This window comes from Oncorhynchus kisutch, linkage group LG17, assembly GCF_002021735.2.
Source record: "Oncorhynchus kisutch isolate 150728-3 linkage group LG17, Okis_V2, whole genome shotgun sequence".
NCBI lineage: Eukaryota > Metazoa > Chordata > Actinopteri > Salmoniformes > Salmonidae > Oncorhynchus > Oncorhynchus kisutch.
Genome location: NC_034190.2, coordinates 85,826,576 through 85,849,123, shown reverse-complemented (window position 1 = coordinate 85,849,123; position 22,548 = coordinate 85,826,576). Strand labels below are relative to the sequence as shown.

Below are 22,548 nucleotides of genomic sequence, written 5' to 3'. Positions count from 1 at the left end.
TGGAGGGAAGCTATTCACTGTGACACACAATGTCAATGTCTGACTGGAGGGAAGCTATTCACTGTGACACACAATGTCAATGTCTGACTGGAGGGAAGCTATTCACTGTGACACACAATGTCAATGTCTGACTGGAGGGAAGCTATTCACTGTGACACACAATGTCAATGTCTGACTGGAGGGAAGCTATTCACTGTGACACACATCTTTGTTTACTGCATTCTTCTGATATATCTTCTGAAGGGAGGACGAGAGCAACACTTTTCTTTGACTTTTGGCAGTTTGTTTTGATGTTGTTGCAAACACTGGTTCACTGTGACGAGTTGATGAGCAATACACTGACTGAGAGAAACAGACCTGTAGATATTATCATGCAACTGACTGATCACTGACATTAAATACAAAGAGGTGTGTGTGAGTTTGTGTGTGTGTGTACCTGTGTGTGTCAACCTGTGTGTGTGTGTGAGTTTGTGTGTGTGTGTACCTGTGTGTGTCAACCTGTGTGTGTGTGTGAGTTTGTGTGTGTGTGTACCTGTGTGTGTCAACCTGTGTGTGTGTGTGAGTTTGTGTGTGTGTGTACCTGTGTGTGTCAACCTGTGTGTGTGTGTGAGTTTTAAACTGTGTGTGCTGCTCATGTTCTGTACAGTTTGTAGTTTTGTGTCTTTAGAGAACAGATCTAATATTGATTGTACGCCTCAAAATCAATCATGTATTCTCTCCCGAGGTTGCAGTCTCCTCCCCTTCCTCCTCTAGGGCCTCTGTAATTGAACCATGAGCCTGGAGCTCCTCCCCTCTCCCTGCGCGTGATAGGACCTCTATCCAGCGGCGCTGTAGCTCCTCCCCATCGGCACTGAAGTAGAGCGTAAGGTGGGATTGGCTGATTTTGAAGGCAAAGCGGCGTTCCAGGCGGTCACATGACTCAGGAAGGGAGACCTCGAAGCCAATCAGGGGTACAGAGCGCTGGGCTTTCACATCCTGGGTACACATGGGAGGAAGAGGGCAGAACAGAGAGTGCAGACAAAGAGGACAGACAGAGGACAGACAGAGAGGACAAAGAGAGAGGACAGGACAGAGAGGACAAAGAGAGAGGAGAGGCCAGACAGAGAGGAGAGGCCAGACAGAGAGGACAGGTAGACAGAGAGAGAACAGAGCGAGAGGACAAAGAGAGAGGACAGACAGAGCGAGAGGACAGAGAGAGAGTACAGGGCAGACAGAGAGGACAAAGAGAGAGGACAGACAGTCAGAGAGGACAAAGAGAGGTCAGAGAGAGAACAGAGCGAGAGGATGGAAAGAGAGGGCAGAGAGAGAGGACAGGGCAGACAGAGAGGACAAAGAGAGAGGACGGGACAGACAGAGAGGACAGAGAGAGAGGACAGACAGACAGAGAGGACAGAAAGAGAGGACAAAGAGAGGGAAGGACAGACAGAGAGGACAAAGAGAGAGGACAGACAGACAGAGAGGACAGAGAGAGCGGACAGACAGAGAGGACAGGACAGACAGAGAGGACAGAGAGAGAGAACAGAGCGAGAGGACAGAGAGAGAGAACAGAGCGAGAGGACAGAGAGAGAGAACAGAGCGAGAGGATAGAGAGAGAGGACAGAGATGACAGACAGAGATGACAGAGAGAGAGACAGAGATGACAGAGAGAGAGAGAGGACAGAGATGACAGAGAGAGAGAGAGGACAGAGATGACAGACAGAGAGAGAGGACAGAGATGACAGACAGAGAGGACAGACAGAGATGACAGAGAGAGAGAGGACAGAGATGACAGAGAGAGATGACAGACTTGGGTGAATGTTCCAAATCCAAAGTACATTGCTATGTTTTTTAAACGCTTTCTCCTTTTGTTGTGTTGTTTAAAGTAATTGAAGTCTGTGTAACTATATTATGTAATAACATGTGTAATAACAGTCTACTAGGGGTGTAATAACAGTATAATAGGGGTGTAATAACAGTCCAATAGGGGTGTAATAACAGTCTAATAGGGGTGTAATAACAGTCTAATAACAGTCTACTAGGGGTGTAATAACAGTCTAATAGGGGGTGTAATAACAGTCTAATAGGGGTGTAATAAGTCTAATAGGGGTGTAATAACAGTCTAATAGGGGTGTAATAACAGTCTAATAGGGGTGTAATGACAGTCTAATAGGGGTGTAATGACAGTCTAATAGGGGTGTAATGACAGTCAAATAGGGGTGTAATAACAGTCTAATAGGGGTGTAATAACAGTCTACTAGGGGTGTAATAACAGTCTAATAGGGGTGTAATAACAGTCTAATAGGGGTGTAATAACAGTCTAATAGGGGTGTAATAACAGTCTAATAACAGTCTACTAGGGGTGTAATAACAGTCTAATAGGGGTGTAATAACAGTCTAATAGGGGTGTAATAAGTCTAATAGGGGTGTAATAACAGTCTAATAGGGGTGTAATAACAGTCTAATAGGGGTGTAATAACAGTCTACTAGGGGTGTAATAACAGTCTACTAGGGGTGTAATAAGAGTCTAATAGGGGTGTAATGACAGTCTAATAGGGGTGTAATAACAGTCTAATAGGGGTGTAATAACAGTCTAATATGGGTGTAATAACAGTCTAATAGGGGTGTAATAACAGTCTAATAACAGTCTAATAGGGGTGTAATAACAGTATAATAACAGTCTAATAGGGGTGTAATAACAGTATAATAACAGTCTAATAGGGGTGTAATAACAGTATAATAACAGTCTAATAGGGGTGTAATAACAGTATAATAACAGTCTAATAGGGGTGTAATGACAGTCTAATAGGGGTGTAATAACAGTCTAATAGGGGTGTAATGACAGTCTAATAGGGGTGTAATAACAGTCTAATAGGGGTGTAATAACAGTCTAATAGGGGTGTAATAACAGTATAATAACAGTCTAATAGGGGTGTAATAACAGTATAATAACAGTCTAATAGGGGTGTAATAACAGTATAATAACAGTCTAATAGGGGTGTAATAACAGTATAATAACAGTCTAATAGGGGTGTAATGACAGTCTAATAGGGGTGTAATAACAGTCTAATAGGGGTGTAATAACAGTCTAATATGGGTGTAATGACAGTCTAATAGGGGTGTAATAACAGTCTAATAGGGGTGTAATAACAGTATAATAACAGTCTAATAGGGGTGTAATAACATGTATAATAACAGTCTACTAGGGGTGTAATAACAGTCTAATAGGGGAGTAATGACAGTCTAATAGGGGTGTAATAACAGTCTAATAGGGGTGTAATGACAGTCTAATAGGGGTGTAATAACAGTCTAATAGGGGTGTAATAACAGTCTAATAGGGGTGTAATAACAGTATAATAACAGTCTACTAGGGGTGTAATAACAGTCTAATAGGGGTGTAATGACAGTCTAATAGGGGTGTAATGACAGTCAAATAGGGGTGTAATAACAGTCTAATAGGGGTGTAATAACAGTCTAATAGGGGTGTAACAACAGTCTAATAGGGGTGTAATAACAGTCTAATAGGGGTGTAATGACAGTCTAATAGGGGTGTAATAACAGTCTAATAGGGGTGTAATAACAGTCTAATAGGGGTGTAATAACAGTCTAATAGGGGGTGTAACAACATGTTAATAGGGGTGTAATAACAGTCTAATAGGGGTGTTATAACAGGTTAATAGGGGTGTTATAACAGGTTAATAGGGGTGTAATAACAGTCTAATAGGGGTGTAATAACAGTATAATAACAGTCTAATAGGGGTGTAATAACAGTCTAATAGGGGTGTAATAACAGTCTAATAGGGGTGTAATAACAGTATAATAACAGTCTACTAGGGGTGTAATAACAGTCCAATAGGGGTGTAATGACAGTCTAATAGGGGTGTAATGACAGTCTAATAGGGGTGTAATAACAGTCTAATAGGGGTGTAATAACAGTCTAATAGGGGTGTAATAACAGTCTAATAACAGTCTAATAGGGGTGTAATAACAGTATAATAACAGTCTAATAGGGGTGTAATAACAGTATAATAACAGTCTAATAGGGGTGTAATAACAGTATAATAACAGTCTAATAGGGGTGTAATGACAGTCTAATAGGGGTGTAATAAGAGTCTAATAGGGGTGTAATAACAGTCTAATAGGGGTGTAATAACAGTCTAATAGGGGTGTAACAACATGTTAATATGGGTGTAATAACAGTCTAATAGGGGTGTTTTAACAGGTTAATAGGGGTGTTATAACAGGTTAATAGGGCTGTTATAACAGTCTAATAGGGGTGTTATAACAGGTTAATAGGGGTGTAATAACAGGTTAATAGGGGTGTAATAACAGGTTAATAGGGGCTAATAACAGGTTAATAGGGGTGTAATAACAGGTTAATAGGGGGTGTTATAACAGGTTAATAGAGGTGTTATAACAGGTTAATAGGGGTGTTATAACAGGTTAATAGGGGCTAATAACAGGTTAATAGGGGGGTGTTATAACAGGTTAATAGAGGTGTTATAACAGGTTAATAGAGGTGTTATAACAGGTTAATAGGGGTGTTATAACAGGTTAATAGGGGGTGTTATAACAGGTTAATAGGGGCTAATAACAGGTTAATAGGGGGTGTTATAACAGGTTAATAGGGGGTGTTATAACAGGTTAATAGGGGTGTTATAACAGGTTAATAGGGGGTGTTATAACAGGTTAATAGGGGCTAATAACAGGTTAATAGGGGGTGTTATAACAGGTTAATAGAGGTGTTATAACAGGTTAATAGGGGTGTTATAACAGGTTAATAGGGGTGTTATAACAGGTTAATAGGGGTGTTATAACAGTCTAATAGGGTTGTAATAACAGGTCATCTCACCTGAGGAGCACCGTATATGTACAGCACCAGTGGTTCATTCTCTGGGATGACAAACCAGGCTTTCTGCCAGCCTCTGCCTGCTCCCTTCTCCATGTGGTGGAGGAAGCTACACATCACACTGTTCTCTGCTGCCACCGACGCCTGTTTCTGTAGACCACACACACACACACACACAGACACAGACACACACACACACACACACAGACACACACACACACACACACTGCGTTAGAGACCACTCTCCGTTAATGTTGTGCAGCTTGGTCTTATTTTCCACAAGCGTAGTGTTTTATCCCTGACAAAAGGCCCGGACTCTAGAATACTGTTCTATTTCATATATTTCTATCCTCTTGTCTTCCCTTGTTCTTTTTAAGTACGATTTAAAAAATGTGGAAAGTATTTGACATAAATGCATTTGACCATGGGCCTACAGCACATCAAATAAAATAACATTTTACTAGTCACATGCAACAGGTGTAGACCTTACAGTGAAATGCTTACTTACGGGCCCCTTAAGAGCCCCCTTTACGAGCCCCTTACGAGCCCCTTACGAGCCCCTTACGGGCCCCTTAAGAGCCCCTTACAAAGCCCCTTACGAGCCCCTTACGAGCCCCTTACGGGCCCCTTAAGAGCCCCTTACAAAGCCCCTTACGAGCCCCTTACGAGCCCCTTATGATCCCCAACAATGCAGTTTAAAAAAAAATACGGCTAAGAATAAGAAAAAAACACAGAGTAATTAAAGAGCAGCAGTAAAATAACAATAGCGAGACTATATACAGGGTATTACGGTACAGAGTCAATGTGGAGGCTATATACAGGGTATTACGGTACAGAGTCAATGTGGAGGCTATATACAGGGGGTACCGGTACAGAGTTAATGTGGAGGCTATATACAGGGGGTACCGGTACAGAGTCAATGTGGAGGCTATATACAGGGGGTACCGGTACAGAGTCAATGTGGATGCTATATACAGGGTATTACGGTACAGAGTCAATGTGGAGGCTATATACAGGGGGTACCGGTACAGAGTCAATGTGGAGGCTATATACAGGGTATTACGGTACAGAGTCAATGTGGAGGCTATATACAGGGTATTACGGTACAGAGTCAATGTGGATGCTATATACAGGGTATTACGGTACAGAGTCAATGTGGAGGCTATATACAGGGGGTACCGGTACAGAGTCAATGTGGAGGCTATATACAGGGTATTACGGTACAGAGTCAATGTGGAGGCTATATACAGGGTATTACGGTACAGAGTCAATGTGGATGCTATATACAGGGTATTACGGTACAGAGTCAATGTGGAGACTATATACAGGGGGTACCAGTACAGAGTCAATGTGGAGGCTATATACAGGGGGGTACCGGTACAGAGTCAATGTGGATGCTATATACAGGGTATTACGGTACAGAGTCAATGTGGAGGCTATATACAGGGGGTACCGGTACAGAGTCAATGTGGAGGCTATATACAGGGTATTACGGTACAGAGTCAATGTGGATGCTATATACAGGGTATTACGGTACAGAGTCAATGTGGAGACTATATACAGGGGGTACCGGTACAGAGTCAATGTGGAGACTATATATAGGGGGTACCGGTACAGAGTCAATGTGGAGGCTATATACAGGGTATTACGGTACAGAGTCAATGTGGAGGCTATATACAGGGTATTACGGTACAGAGTCAATGTGGAGGCTATATACAGGGGGTACCGGTACAGAGTCAATGTGGAGACTATATACAGGGGGTACCGGTACAGAGTCAATGTGGAGACTATATACAGGGGGTACCGGTACAGAGTCAATGTGGAGGCTATATACAGGGTATTACGGTACAGAGTCAATGTGGAGGCTATATACAGGGTATTACGGTACAGAGTCAATGTGGAGGCTATATACAGGGTATTACGGTACAGAGTCAATGTGGAGGCTATATACAGGGGGTACTGGTACAGAGTCAATGTGGAGACTATATACAGGGGGGTACTGGTACAGAGTCAATGTGGAGACTATATACAGGGGGTACCGGTACAGAGTCAATGTGGAGACTATATACAGGGGGTACCGGTACAGAGTCAATGTGGAGACTATATACAGGGGGTACCGGTACAGAGTCAATGTGGAGGCTATATACAGGGTATTACGGTACAGAGTCAATGTGGAGGCTATATACAGGGTATTACGGTACAGAGTCAATGTGGAGGCTATATACAGGGGGTACCGGTACAGAGTCAATGTGGAGACTATATACAGGGGGTACCGGTACAGAGTCAATGTGGAGACTATATACAGGGGGTACCGGTACAGAGTCAATGTGGAGGCTATATACAGGGTATTACGGTACAGAGTCAATGTGGAGGCTATATACAGGGTATTACGGTACAGAGTCAATGTGGAGGCTATATACAGGGTATTACGGTACAGAGTCAATGTGGAGACTATATACAGGGGGTACCGGTACAGAGTCAATGTGGAGGCTATATACAGGGTATTACGGTACAGAGTCAATGTGGAGGCTATATACAGGGTATTACGGTACAGAGTCAATGTGGAGGCTATATACAGGGTATTACGGTACAGAGTCAATGTGGAGGCTATATACAGGGGGTACTGGTACAGAGTCAATGTGGAGGCTATATACAGGGGGGTACTGGTACAGAGTCAATGTGGAGGCTATATACAGGGGGGTACTGGTACAGAGTCAATGTGGAGGCTATATACAGGGGGTACTGGTACAGAGTCAATGTGGAGGCTATATACAGGGGGTACTGGTACAGAGTCAATGTGGAGGCTATATACAGGGGGGTACTGGTACAGAGTCAATGTGGAGGCTATATACAGGGGGGTACTGGTACAGAGTCAATGTGGAGGCTATATACAGGGGGGTCCTGGTACAGAGTCAATGTGGAGGCTATATAAATGGGGGGTACTGGTACAGAGTCAATGTGGAGGCTATATACAGGGGGTACCGGTACAGAGTCAATGTGGAGGCTATATACAGGGGGGGTACTGGTACAGAGTCAATGTGGAGGCTATATACAGGGTGTTACGGTACAGAGTCAATGTGGAGGCTATATACAGGGTGTTACGGTACAGAGTCAATGTGGAGGCTATATACAGGGTGTTACGGTACAGAGTCAATGTGGAGGCTATATACAGGGTGTTACGGTACAGAGTCAATGTGGAGGCTATATACAGGGTGTTACGGTACAGAGTCAATGTGGAGGCTATATACAGGGGTTACCAGTACAGAGTCAATGTGGAGGCTATATACAGGGGGTACCAGTACAGAGTCAATGTGGAGACTATATACAGGGGTTACCAGTACAGAGTCAATGTGCGGAGGGCACCAGTTAGTTGAGGTAATATGTACATGTAGGTAGAGTTATTTAAGTGACTATTCATAGATGATAACAACAGAGAGTAGCAGCAGTGTAAAAGAGGGGAGGGGCAATGAAAATTGTCTGGGTGGTCATTTGTTTAGGTGTTCAGGAGTTTTATGGCTTGGGGGTAGAAGCTGTTTAGAAGCCTCTTGGACCCAGACTTGGCACTCCGGTACCATTTGCCGTGTGGTAGCAGAGAGAACAGTCTATGACTAGGGTGTCTGGAGTTTTTTTTAGGGCCTTCCCCTGACACCGTCTGGTATAGAGGTCCTGGGTGGCAGGAAGCTTGGTGGCCCTACTGGGCGGAGGCTGAGCAGTTGCCATACCAGGCAGTGACGCAACCAGTCACGGTGCTCTTGATGGTGCAGCTGTAGAACCTTTTGAGGATCTGAGGACCCATGACAAATCTTTTCAGTTTCCTGAGGGGAAATAGGTTTTGTCGTGCCCTGTCACGACTGTCATGTTGTGCTTGGACCATGTTAGTTTGTTGGTGATGTGGACACCAAGGAATTTGAAGCTCTCAACCTGCTCCATGCAGCCCTGTCGATGAGAATAAGGGTCCTATTTTTCTTGTAGTCCACAATCTTCTCCTTTGTATTGATCACATTGAGGGAGAGGTTGTTGTCCTGGCACCACACGGCCAGGTCTCTGACCTCCTACCGATAGGCTGTCTCGTCGTTGTCGGTGATCAGACCTACTTAATAATGGTGTTGGAGTCGTGCCTGGCCGTGCAGTCATGAGTGAACAGGGAGTACAGGAAGGGACTAAGCACACACCCCTGAGGGGTCCCAGTGTTGAGGATCAGCGTCACAGTTGTGTGGTTGCCTACCCTCACCACCTGGGGGCGGCCCTCCAGGAAGTCCAGAATCCAGTTGCAGAGGGAGGTGTTTAGTCCCAGGGTCCTTAGCTTATTGATGAGCTTTGAGGGCACTATGGTATTGAACACTGAGCTGTAGTCAATGATTAGCATTCTCACATAGGTGTTCCTTTTGTCCCGGTGGGAAAGGGCAGTGTTGAGTGCAATATAGAATGCGTTATCTATGGATCTGTTGGGTCGGTATGCAAATTGGAGTGGGTCTATGGTTTCTGGAATAATGGTGTTGCTGTGAGCCATTACCAGCCTTTCAAAGCACTTCATGGCTACAGACGTGAGTGCCCCGGGTCAGTAGTCATTTAGGCAGGTTACCTTAGTGTTCTTGGGCACAGGCACTATGGTGGTCTGCTTAAAACATGTTGGTATTAGACTCGGACAGGGAGAGGTTGAAAATGTCAGTTAAGACACTTGCCAGTTGGTCAGCGCATGCTCACAGTACACCTCCTGGTAATCCGTCTGGCCCTTCGGCATTGTGAATGTTGACCTGTCTTACTCACATCGGCTGCGGAGAGCGTGATCACACAGTCTCCTGGAACAGCTGGTGCTCTCATGCATGTTTCAGTGTTATGTGTCTTGAAGCGAGCATAGAGGTAGTTTAGCTCGTCTCGAAGTCTTGTGTCACTGGGCAGCTCTCGGCTGTGCTTCCCTTTGTGGTCTGTAATGGTTTGCAAGCCCTGCCACATCAGACGAGCGTCAGAGCCGGTGTAGCATGATTCGATCTTAGTCCTGTATTGACGTTTTGCTTGTTTGCTGGGTCGTCTGAGGGCATAGCGGGATTTCTTATAAGCTTACGGGTTAGAGTCCCGCTCCTTGAAAACGGCTGCTCTACCCTTTAGCTCAATGCAGATGTTGCCTGTAATCCATGGCTTCTGGTTGGGGTATGTACGTACGGTCACCGTGGGGACGACGTCATCGATGCACTTATTGACAAAGCCAATGACTAATGCGGTGTACTCCTCAATGCCATCGGAGGAATCCAGGAACATATTTCAGTCTGTGCTAGCAAAACAGTCCTGTAGCATAGCATCTACTTCATCTGACCACTTTTTTTATTGATCTAGTCACTGGTGCTTCCTACTTTAATGGAGGGTGAGGGAGAGTTTTGTATGTGTGTGTGGAGTAAAGGTGGTCCAGAGTTTTTTTTTCTCTCTGGTTGCACATTTAACATGTTAATAGAAATGAGGTAAATCAGATTTAAGTTTCCCTGCATTAAAGTCCCCGGCTACTAGGAGCGCTGCCTCTGGGCGTCTTCTTGTTTGCTTATGGCGTAATACAGCTCATTCAATACTGTCTTAGTGCCAGCCTCTGACAGTGGTGGTATGTAAACAGCTACGAAAAATACAGATGAAAACTCTCTAGGTTGATAGTGTGGTCTACAGCTTATCATGAGATACTCTACCTCAGGCGAGCAAAACCTCGAGACTTCCTTAGATATCGTGCACCAGCTGTTATTTACAAAAATACATAGACCGCCGCCCCTTGTCTTACCAGACGCCGCTGTTCTATCCTGCTGGTACAGCGTATAACCAGCCAGCTGTATGTTAATAATGTCGTCGTTCAGCCACGGCTCCGTGAAGCATAAGATATTACAGTTGTGAATGTCCCGTTGGTAGTTTAATCTTGAGTGTAGGTCATCAATTTTATTCTCCAAAGATTGCAAGTTTGCGAGCAGAATGGAAAGAAGTCTACAAATTAGCCTACGATCGCCTACGAATTCTCAGAAGACAGCCCGCCCTCTTTCCCCTTTTTCTCAGCCTCCTCTTCACGCAAATCACGGGGATCTGGGCCTGTTCCTGAGAAAGCAGTATATCGTTCGCATCGGCCTCGTCAAGACTCAGTAAAGGAAAAAGGATTCTGCCAGTCCGTGGTGAGTCATCACAGTCCTGATGTGCAGAAGTTATTTTCGGTCAGAAGAGACGGTAGCGGCAACATTATGTACAAAATAAGTAAAAAAATAAGTTACAAACAACACAAATAAACAAATGAAAAACACAATTGGTTGGGGGCCAGTAAAACGTCTGCCTTCTTCTCCGCCGCCATTATCACCTCTATTATCACCTGCTAGCTGATCCCATCGACTTACAGTCTTTTGTACTAACGCCAGTTAGCATTGGGTCGCTACTTAGCATTGGGTCGCTATTTAGCATTGGTTCGCTAGTTAGCATTGGATCGCTAGTTAGCATTGGGTCGCTACTTAGCATTGGGTCGCTATTTAGCATTGGTTCGCTAGTTAGCATTGGATCGCTAGTTAGCATTGGGTCGCTAGTTAGCATTGGGTCGCTAGTTAGCATTGGGTCGCTAGCTGGCATTGAGTCGTAAAACTCCCTCTAACTTTCTTCATACTGGACAGAGATACATGAAAATGGTATCCAAAAGTTAATCTGACCCTGTGGAAGTAGATCAAATCCAGAAGTATCCCTTTTTCTACGGCAGTCAGGATCCTGTTATGTACCTCTAGTATTGACCGTCTTCTGTATGCGCTGCTTGTCAGGCTGGCGGGGGAGGGGGGAACCCCCACTAGGGTTGTGTAGCAGTCGATGCACACCCTGTTAGCCCTGTTGTTGTCGTAGAGCAGACGGGCCCTGAACTCTGAACACTTTCCACACACCACCTGGGATACACAGAGAGAGGAGGTGTACCTCCATATTAATATGCATTACACCTGGGATACACAGAGAGCTCAGGTGTAGGAGACAAGAAGCAGTTCACTGACGACAGGCCATTGATGGAAAATTAGGTGCATCATCTTCAATTTCAGAACAAATAGGAACAACTCACTCAATTTAAAAAAAACTCTTGATTGAGTATTGAGCAAGAGACTCAACCCTAATTTCTCAGCAGTTGACTGGAGACATGGAAGGAGTTCGCTTGTTGGGGGAGGGGGGGGAGACAACATTTCAACCAATGAGAGTCAAGGTACAGCCCAAAACCCAAAACTCTCACTCAATAGTGATCAAGATCTTAATTTTATATATATATGAAAACCTTTTTAAATCAAGAGTTTTTAATATTGAGTCGTGTCTTCAGGAGTAGAGCGACTGACTGTTAATATGGTCACTTGTACATGACATCATGACTTGATTGGAAACATACATGTCACATGTACATAACATCAAGATTTGATTGGAGACGTACATGTCACATGTACATAACATCATGATTTGATTGGAGACGTACGTGTCACATGTACATAACATCAAGATTTGATTGGAGACGTACGTGTCACATGTACATAACATCAAGATTTGATTGGAGACGTACGTGTCACATGTACATAACATCAAGATTTGATTGGAAACATACGTGTCCACAGGCTTTGCAGTGGTGACGTCTCTTGGTGATGGAGTTGAACGGTTCCTGGCACTTCATACACAGAGTCACCTCCTTCTCACGGATCGGAGTGGGGGCACGCTTCCCCAGCTCGGAACAATTCTGAGAGAGAAAGTAGATTGGAAGATAGACAGAGAGAGAGAGAGAGAGAGGGAATGAGTGATAGAAGGAGAGACGTATGAGAGAGGGAATGAGTGAGAGAAGGAGAGAAGTATGAGAGAGGGAATGAGTGAGAGAAGGAGAGACATATGAGAGAGGGAATGAGTGAGAGAAGGAGAGACGTATGAGAGAGGGAATGAGTGAGAGAAGGAGAGACGTATGAGAGAGGGAATGAGTGAGAGAAGGAGAGACGCATGAGAGAGAGACAGAGAGAGAGAAGGAGAGACGTATGAGAGAGAGACAGAGCGAGAGAGAGGGAGAGAAGAGACAGCGATAGGATCTCACAGAGGAAGGCATTTCAGCCACAGAAGCTGAAAGGCAGACATGTCATAGTGTTAAGAGAACAAGGTGGAATACTGCTTAACTCTTTCACATCTACTCAAGTGCCTAATGGTTATGGGTTATACTGGGGTTAAGGGTTATACTGGGGTTAGGGGTTATACTGGGGTTAGGGGTTATACTGGGGTTATGGGTTATACTGGGGTTAGGGGTTATACTGGGGTTAGGGGTTATACTGGGGTTATGGGTTATACTGGGGTTAGGGGTTATACTGGGGTTAGGGGTTATACTGGGGTTAGGGGTTATACTGGGGTTAGGGGTTATACTGGGGTTATGGGTTATACTGGGGTTAGGGGTTATACTGGGGTTAGGGGTTATACTGGGGTTAGGGGTTATACTGGGGTTATAGGCAAGGAGGTTAGGGGTTATACTGGGGTTATGGGTTATACTGGGGTTATGGGTTATACTGGGGTTATGGGTTATACTGGGGTTATAGGCAAGGGGTTATGGGTTATACAGGAGTTATAGGCAAGGGGTTATGGGTTATACTGGGGTTATAGGCAAGGGGTTATGGGTTATACTGGGGTTATGGGTTATACTGGGGTTATCGGCAAGGGGTTATGGGTTATACTGGGGTTATAGGCTAGGGGGTTAGTGGTTATACTGGGGTTATAGGTTATACTGGGGTTATAGGTTATACTGGGGTTATAGGCTAGGGGGTAGGGGTTATACTGGGGTTATGGGTTATACTGGGGTTATAGGCTAGGGGGTTAGGGGTTATACTGGGGTTATAGGCTAGGAGGTTAGTGGTTATACTGGGGTTATGGGTTATACTGGGGTTATGGGTTATACTGGGGTTATAGGTTATACTGGGGTTATAGGTTATACTGGGGTTATAGGTTATAATGCGGTAATAGGTTAGGGGGTTAGGGGTTATACTGGGGTTATGGATTATACTGGGGTTATAGGCTAGGGGGTTAGTGGTTATACTGGGGTTAAGGGTTATACTGGGGTTAGGGGTTATACTGGGGTTAGGGGTTATACTGGGGTTATGGGTTATACTGGGGTTAGGGGTTAGGGGTTATACTGGGGTTATGGGTTATACTGGGGTTAGGGGTTATACTGGGGTTATGGGTTATACTGGGGTTAGGGGTTATACTGGGGTTAGGGTTATACTGGGGTTATGGGTTATACTGGGGTTAGGGGTTAGGGGTTATACTGGGGTTATGGGTTATACTGGGGTTAGGGGTTATACTGGGGTTATGGGTTATACTGGGGTTAGGGGTTATACTGGGGTTAGGGGTTATACTGGGGTTATGGGTTATACTGGGGTTATGGGTTATACTGGGGTTAGGGGTTATACTGGGGTTATAGGCAAGGAGGTTAGGGGTTATACAGGAGTTATAGGCAAGGGGTTATGGGTTATACTGGGGTTATGGGTTATACTGGGGTTATGGGTTATACTGGGGTTATCGGCAAAGGGTTATGGGTTATACTGGGGTTATAGGCTAGGGGGTTAGTGGTTATACTGGGGTTATAGGTTATACTGGGGTTATAGGTTATACTGGGGTTATAGGCTAGGGGGTAGGGGTTATACTGGGGTTATGGGTTATACTGGGGTTATAGGCTAGGGGGTTAGGGGTTATACTGGGGTTATAGGCTAGGAGGTTAGTGGTTATACTGGGGTTATGGGTTATACTGGGGTTATGGGTTATACTGGGGTTATAGGTTATACTGGGGTTATGGGTTATACTGGGGTTATAGGCTAGGGGGTTAGTGGTTATACTGGGGTTATGGGTTATACTGGGGTTATAGGCTAGGGGTTATACTGGGGTTATGGGCTAGGGGGGTAGGGGTTATACTGGGGTTATGGGTTATACTGGGGTTATAGGCTAGGGGGTTAGTGGTTATACTGAGGTTATAGCCTAGGGGGTTAGTGGTTATACTGGGGTTATAGGCTAGGGGGGTAGGGGTTATACTGGGGTTATAGGCAAGGGGTTATGGGTTATACTGGGGTTATGGGTTATACTGGGGTTATCGGCAAGGGGTTATGGGTTATACTGGGGTTAGGGGTTATACTGGGGTTATGGGTTATACTGGGGTTAGGGGTTATACTGGGGTTATGGGTTATACTGGGGTTAGGGGTTATACTGGGGTTAGGGGTTATACTGGGGTTAGGGGTTATACTGGGGTTATAGGCAAGGAGGTTAGGGGTTATACTGGGTTATGGGTTATACTGGGGTTAGGGGTTATACTGGGGTTATGGGTTATACTGTGGTTATAGGCAAGGGGTTATGGGTTATACAGGAGTTATAGGCAAGGGGTTATGGGTTATACTGGGGTTATGGGTTATACTGGGGTTATAGGCAAGGGGTTATGGGTTATACTGGGGTTATGGGTTATACTGGGGTTATCGGCAAGGGGTTATGGGTTATACTGGGGTTATAGGCTAGGGGGTTAGTGGTTATACTGGGGTTATAGGTTATACTGGGGTTATAGGTTATACTGGGGTTATAGGCTAGGGGGTAGGGGTTATACTGGGGTTATGGGTTATACTGGGGTTATAGGCTAGGGGTTAGGGGTTATACTGGGGTTATAGGCTAGGAGGCTAGTGGTTATACTGGGGTTATGGGTTATACTGGGGTTATGGGTTATACTGGGGTTATAGGTTATACTGGGGTTATAGGTTATACTGGGGTTATAGGTTATAATGCGGTAATAGGCTAGGGGGTTAGGGGTTATACTGGGGTTATGGATTATACTGGGGTTATAGGCTAGGGGGTTAGTGGTTATACTGGGGTTATGGGTTATACTGGGGTTATAGGCTAGGGGGTAGGGGAAATACTGGGGTTATAGGCTAGGGGGGTAGGGGTTATACTGGGGTTATGGGTTATACTGGGGTTATAGGCTAGGGGGTTAGTGGTTATACTGAGGTTATAGCCTAGGGGGTTAGTGGTTATACTGGGGTTATAGGCTAGGGGGGTAGGGGTTATACTGGGGTTATAGGCAAGGGGTTATGGGTTATACTGGGGTTATGGGTTATACTGGGGTTATCGGCAAGGGGTTATGGGTTATACTAGGGTTATAGGCTAGGGGGTTAGTGGTTATACTGGGGTTATAGGTTATACTGGGGTTATAGGTTATACTGGGGTTATAGGCTAGGGGGTAGGGGTTATACTGGGGTTATGGGTTATACTGGGGTTATAGGATAGGGGGTTAGGGGTTATACTGGGGTTATAGGCTAGGAGGTTAGTGGTTATACTGGGGTTATGGGTTATACTGGGGTTATGGGTTATACTGGGGTTATGGGTTATACTGGGGTTATAGGTTATACTGGGGTTATAGGTTATAATGCGGTAATAGGCTAGGGGGTTAGGGGTTATACTGGGGTTATGGATTATACTGGGGTTATAGGCTAGGGGGTTAGTGGTTATACTGGGGTTATGGGTTATACTGGGGTTATAGGCTAGGGGGTAGGGGTTATACTGGGGTTATGGGCTAGGGGTTAGGGGTTATACTGGGGTTATGGGTTATACTGGGGTTATAGGCTAGGGGGTTAGTGGTTATACTGGGGTTATAGGCTAGGGGGTTAGTGGTTATACTGGGGTTATAGGCTAGGGGGGTAGGGGTTATACTGGGGTTAGGAGTTATACTGGGGTTATAGGCTAGGGGGTTAGGGGTTATACTGGGGTTAGTGGTTATACTGGGGTTATAGGCTAGGGGGTTAGTGGTTATACTGGGGTTAGGGGTTATACTGGGGTTATAGGCTAGGGAGTTAGTGGTTATCCTGGGGTTAGGGGTTATACTGGGGTAATAGGCTAGGGGGTTAGGGGTTATACTGGGGTTAGGGGTTATGGGTTATACTGGGTTTATAGGCTAGGGGGTTAGGGGTTATACTGGGGTTATGGGTTATACTGGGGTTATAGGCTAGGGGGTTAGGGGTTATACTGGGGTTAGGGGTTATACTGGGGTCAGATGATAGGGGTTACGTGGGGTTAGATGCTAGGGGATAGGGGCTATGCTAGGGGTTAAGGGTTATGCTGGTGTTAGATGCTAGGGGATAGGGGCTATGCTGGTGTTAGATGCTAGGGGATAGGGGCTATGCTAGGGGATAGGGGCTATGCTGGGGTTAGATGCTAGGGGATAGGGGCTATGCTGGTGTTAGATGCTAGGGGATAGGGGCTATGCTGGTGTTAGATGCTAGGGGTTAAGGGTTATGCTGGTGTTAGATGCTAGGGGATAGGGGCTATGCTGGTGTTAGATGCTAGGGGATAGGGGCTATGCTGGTGTTAGATGCTAGGGGATAGGGGCTATGCTGGTGTTAGATGCTAGGGGATAGGGGCTATGCTGGTGTTAGATGCTAGGGGATAGGGGCTATGCTAGGGGTTAGATGCTAGGGGATAGGGGCTATGCTGGGGTTAGATGCTAGGGGATAGGGGCTATGCTGGGGTTAGATGCTAGGGGATAGGGGTTATGCTGGGGTTAGATGCTAGGGGATAGGGGCTATGCTGGTGTTAGATGCTAGGGGATAGGGGCTATGCTGATGTTAGATGCTAGGGGATAGGGGCTATGCTGGTGTTAGATGCTAGGGGATAGGGGCTATGCTGGTGTTAGATGCTAGGGGATAGGGGCTATGCTGGTGTTAGATGCTAGGGGATAGGGGCTATGCTGGGGTTAGATGCTAGGGGATAGGGGCTATGCTGGTGTTAGATGCTAGGGGATAGGGGCTATGCTGGTGTTAGATGCTAGGGGATAGGGGCTATGCTGGTGTTAGATGCTAGGGGATAGGGGCTATGCTGGTGTTAGATGCTAGGGGATAGGGGCTATGCTGGGGTTAGATGCTAGGGGGTTAGGGGTTATACTGGGGTTATAGGCTAGGGGATAGGGGCTATGCTAGGGGATAGGGGCTATGCTAGGGGATAGGGGCTATGCTGGTGTTAGATGCTAGGGGATAGGGGCTATGCTGGTGTTAGATGCTAGGGGATAGGGGCTATGCTGGTGTTAGATGCTAGGGGATAGGGGCTATGCTGGTGTTAGATGCTAGGGGATAGGGGTTAGATGCTAGGGGATAGGGGCTATGCTGGGGTTAGATGCTAGGGGATAGGGGCTATGCTGGTGTTAGATGCTAGGGGATAGGGGTTAGATGCTAGGGGATAGGGGCTATGCTGGGGGATAGGGGCTATGCTAGGGGTTAGATGCTAGGGGATAGGGGCTATGCTGGGGTTAGATGCTAGGGGATAGGGGCTATGCTGGTGTTAGATGCTAGGGGATAGGGGTTAGATGCTAGGGGATAGGGGCTATGCTGGGGTTAGATGCTAGGGGATAGGGGCTATGCTGGTGTTCGATGCTAGAGGTTAAGGGTTATGCTGGTGTTAGATGCTAGGGGATAGGGGCTATGCTGGTGTTAGATGCTAGGGGATAGGGGCTATGCTGGGGGTTAGATGCTAGGGGATAGGGGCTATGCTGGTGTTAGATGCTAGGGGATAGGGGCTATGCTGGTGTTAGATGCTAGGGGATAGGGGCTATGCTGGTGTTAGATGCTAGGGGATAGGGGCTATGCTGGTGTTAGATGCTAGGGGTTAAGGGTTATGCTGGGGTTAGATGCTAGGGGATAGGGGCTATGCTAGGGGTTAAGGGTTATGCTGGTGTTAGATGCTAGGGGATAGGGGCTATGCTGGGGTTAGATGCTAGGGGGTTAGGGGTTATACTGGGGTTATAGGCTAGGGGATAGGGGCTATGCTAGGGGATAGGGGCTATGCTGGTGTTAGATGCTAGGGGATAGGGGCTATGCTGGTGTTAGATGCTAGGGGATAGGGGCTATGCTAGGGGTTAGATGCTAGGGGATAGGGGCTATGCTGGGGTTAGATGCTAGGGGATAGGGGCTATGCTGGTGTTAGATGCTAGGGGATAGGGGCTATGCTGGTGTTAGATGCTAGGGGATAGGGGCTATGCTGGGGTTAGATGCTAGGGGATAGGGGCTATGCTGGTGTTAGATGCTAGGGGATAGGGGCTATGCTGGTGTTAGATGCTAGGGGATAGGGGCTATGCTGGTGTTAGATGCTAGGGGATAGGGGCTATGCTAGGGGATAGGGGCTATGCTAGGGGATAGGGGCTATGCTGGGGGATAGGGGCTATGCTGGGGTTAGATGCTAGGGGATAGGGGCTATGCTGGTGTTAGATGCTAGGGGATAGGGGCTATGCTGGTGTTAGATGCTAGGGGATAGGGGCTATGCTGGTGTTAGATGCTAGGGGATAGGGGCTATGCTGGGGTTAGATGCTAGGGGGTTAGGGGTTATACTGGGGTTATAGGCTAGGGGATAGGGGCTATGCTAGGGGATAGGGGCTATGCTAGGGGATAGGGGCTATGCTGGTGTTAGATGCTAGGGGATAGGGGCTATGCTGGTGTTAGATGCTAGGGGATAGGGGCTATGCTGGTGTTAGATGCTAGGGGATAGGGGCTATGCTGGGGTTAGATGCTAGGGGATAGGGGCTATGCTGGGGTTAGATGCTAGGGGATAGGGGCTATGCTGGGGTTAGATGCTAGGGGATAGGGGCTATGCTGGGGTTAGATGCTAGGGGATAGGGGCTATGCTGGTGTTAGATGCTAGGGGATAGGGGCTATGCTGGTGTTAGATGCTAGGGGATAGGGGCTATGCTGGTGTTAGATGCTAGGGGATAGGGGCTACGCTGGTGTTAGATGCTAGGGGTTAAGGGTTATGCTGGGGTTAGATGCTAGGGGATAGGGGCTATGCTAGGGGTTAAGGGTTATGCTGGTGTTAGATGCTAGGGGATAGGGGCTATGCTGGGGTTAGATGCTAGGGGGTTAGGGGTTATACTGGGGTTATAGGCTAGGGGATAGGGGCTATGCTAGGGGATAGGGGCTATGCTGGTGTTAGATGCTAGGGGATAGGGGCTATGCTGGTGTTAGATGCTAGGGGATAGGGGCTATGCTGGTGTTAGATGCTAGGGGATAGGGGCTATGCTAGGGGTTAGATGCTAGGGGATAGGGGCTATGCTGGGGTTAGATGCTAGGGGATAGGGGCTATGCTGGGGTTAGATGCTAGGGGATAGGGGCTATGCTGGGGTTAGATGCTAGGGGATAGGGGTTAGATGCTAGGGGATAGGGGCTATGCTGGTGTTAGATGCTAGGGGATAGGGGTTAGATGCTAGGGGATAGGGGCTATGCTGGGGTTAGATGCTAGGGGATAGGGGCTATGCTGGTGTTAGATGCTAGGGGATAGGGGCTATGCTGGTGTTAGATGCTAGGGGATAGGGGCTATGCTAGGGGATAGGGGCTATGCTGGTGTTAGATGCTAGGGGATAGGGGCTATGCTGGTGTTAGATGCTAGGGGATAGGGGCTATGCTGGTGTTAGATGCTAGGGGATAGGGGTTAGATGCTAGGGGATAGGGGCTATGCTGGGGTTAGATGCTAGGGGATAGGGGCTATGCTGGTGTTAGATGCTAGGGGATTGGGGCTATGCTGGTGTTAGATGCTAGGGGATAGGGGCTATGCTGGGGGTTAAGGGTTATGCTGGGGTTAGATGCTAGGGGATAGGGGCTATGCTAGGGGATAGGGGCTATGCTGGGGTTAGATGCTAGGGGATAGGGGCTATGCTGGTGTTAGATGCTAGGGGATAGGGGCTATGCTGGGGTTAGATGCTAGGGGATAGGGGCTATGCTGGGGTTAGATGCTAGGGGATAGGGGCTATGCTGGTGTTAGATGCTAGAGGATAGGGGCTATGCTGGTGTTAGATGCTAGGGGTTAAGGGTTATGCTGGGGTTAGATGCTAGGGGATAGGGGCTATGCTGGTGTTAGATGCTAGGGGATAGGGGCTATGCTGGTGTTAGATGCTAGGGGATAGGGGCTATGCTGGTGTTAGATGCTAGGGGTTAAGGGTTATGCTGGGGTTAGATGCTAGGGGATAGGGGCTATGCTAGGGGTTAAGGGTTATGCTGGTGTTAGATGCTAGGGGATAGGGGCTATGCTGGGGTTAGATGCTAGGGGGTTAGGGGTTATACTGGGGTTATAGGCTAGGGGATAGGGGCTATTCTAGGGGATAGGGGCTATGCTAGGGGATAGGGGCTATGCTGGTGTTAGATGCTAGGGGATAAATCAAATCAAATCAAATGTATTTATATAGCCCTTCGTACATCAGCTGATATCTCAAAGTGCTGTACAGAAACCCAGCCTAAAACCCCAAACAGCAAGCAATGCAGGTGTAGAAGCACGGGGCTATGCTGGGGTTAGATGCTAGGGGATAGGGGCTATGCTGGGGTTAGATGCTAGGGGATAGGGGTTCGATGCTAGGGGATAGGGGCTATGCTGGGGTTAGATGCTAGGGGATAGGGGTTAGATGCTAGGGGATAGGGGCTATGCTGGGGTTAGATGCTAGGGGATATGCTGGTGTTAGATGCTAGGGGATAGGGGCTATGCTGGTGTTAGATGCTAGGGGATAGGGGCTATGCTGGTGTTAGATGCTAGGGGATAGGGGCTATGCTGGTGTTAGATGCTAGGGGTTAAGGGTTATGCTGGTGTTAGATGCTAGGGGTTAAGGGTTATGCTGGTGTTAGATGCTAGGGGATAGGGGCTATGCTGGTGTTAGATGCTAGGGGATAGGGCCTATGCTGGTGTTAGATGCTAGGGGATAGGGGCTATGCTGGTGTTAGATGCTAGGGGATAGGGGCTATGCTGGGGTTAGATGCTAGGGGATAGGGGCTATGCTGGGGTTAGATGCTAGGGGATAGGGGCTATGCTGGTGTTAGATGCTAGGGGATAGGGGCTATGCTGGTGTTAGATGCTAGGGGATAGGGGCTATGCTAGGGGATAGGGGCTATGCTGGTGTTAGATGCTAGGGGATAGGGGCTATGCTAGGGGATAGGGGCTATGCTAGGGGATAGGGGCTATGCTAGGGGATAGGGGCTATGCTGGTGTTAGATGCTAGGGGATAGGGGCTATGCTGGTGTTAGATGCTAGGGGATAGGGGCTATGCTAGGGGATAGGGGCTATGCTAGGGGATAGGGGCTATGCTAGGGGATAGGGGCTATGCTAGGGGATAGGGGCTATGCTGGTGTTAGATGCTAGGGGATAGGGGCTATGCTAGGGGATAGGGGCTATGCTAGGGGATAGGGGCTATGCTAGGGGATAGGGGCTATGCTAGGGGATAGGGGCTATGCTAGGGGATAGGGGCTATGCTAGGGGATAGGGGCTATGCTGGGGGATAGGGGCTATGCTGGTGTTAGATGCTAGGGGATAGGGGCTATGCTGGGGTTAGATGCTAAGGGATAGGGGCTATGCTAGGGGATAGGGGCTATGCTAGGGGATAGGGGCTATGCTGTGGGATAGGGGCTATGCTGGTGTTAGATGCTAGGGGATAGGGGCTATGCTGGGGTTAGATGCTAGGGGATAGGGGCTATGCTGGTGTTAGATGCTAGGGGATAGGGGTTAGATGCTAGGGGATAGGGGCTATGCTGGGGGTTAAGGGTTATGCTGGGGTTAGATGCTAGGGGATAGGGGCTATGCTGGGGTTAAGGGTTATGCTGGGGTTAGATGCTAGGGGATAGGGGCTATGCTGGTGTTAGATGCTAGGGATAGGGGTTCGATGCTAGGGGATAGGGGCTATGCTGGGGTTAGATGCTAGGGGATAGGGGTTAGATGCTAGGGGATAGGGGCTATGCTGGGGTTAG

The 22,548-nt window shown here is 47.3% G+C and overlaps 1 protein-coding gene across 2 annotated transcripts in view; it reads right to left on the bottom strand.

Moving 5' to 3' along the window:
- Window positions 1–526: 526 nt before the first annotated feature.
- The window catches only part of fgd1 (FYVE, RhoGEF and PH domain containing 1), a 141,735-nt gene continuing 119,713 nt past the window's right edge, over window positions 527–22,548 (bottom strand). For both annotated transcript variants that reach the window (XM_031794866.1, XM_031794867.1), the window contains exons 14-17: window positions 12,399–12,527; window positions 11,548–11,706; window positions 4,829–4,975; window positions 527–975 (exon numbers count right to left, since the gene is read on the bottom strand). In XM_031794866.1, the coding sequence (XP_031650726.1) occupies window positions 706–975; window positions 4,829–4,975; window positions 11,548–11,706; window positions 12,399–12,527 (705 nt within the window). In that variant the 3' untranslated portion in view covers window positions 527–705. The remainder of the gene's footprint in view (window positions 976–4,828; window positions 4,976–11,547; window positions 11,707–12,398; window positions 12,528–22,548) is intronic.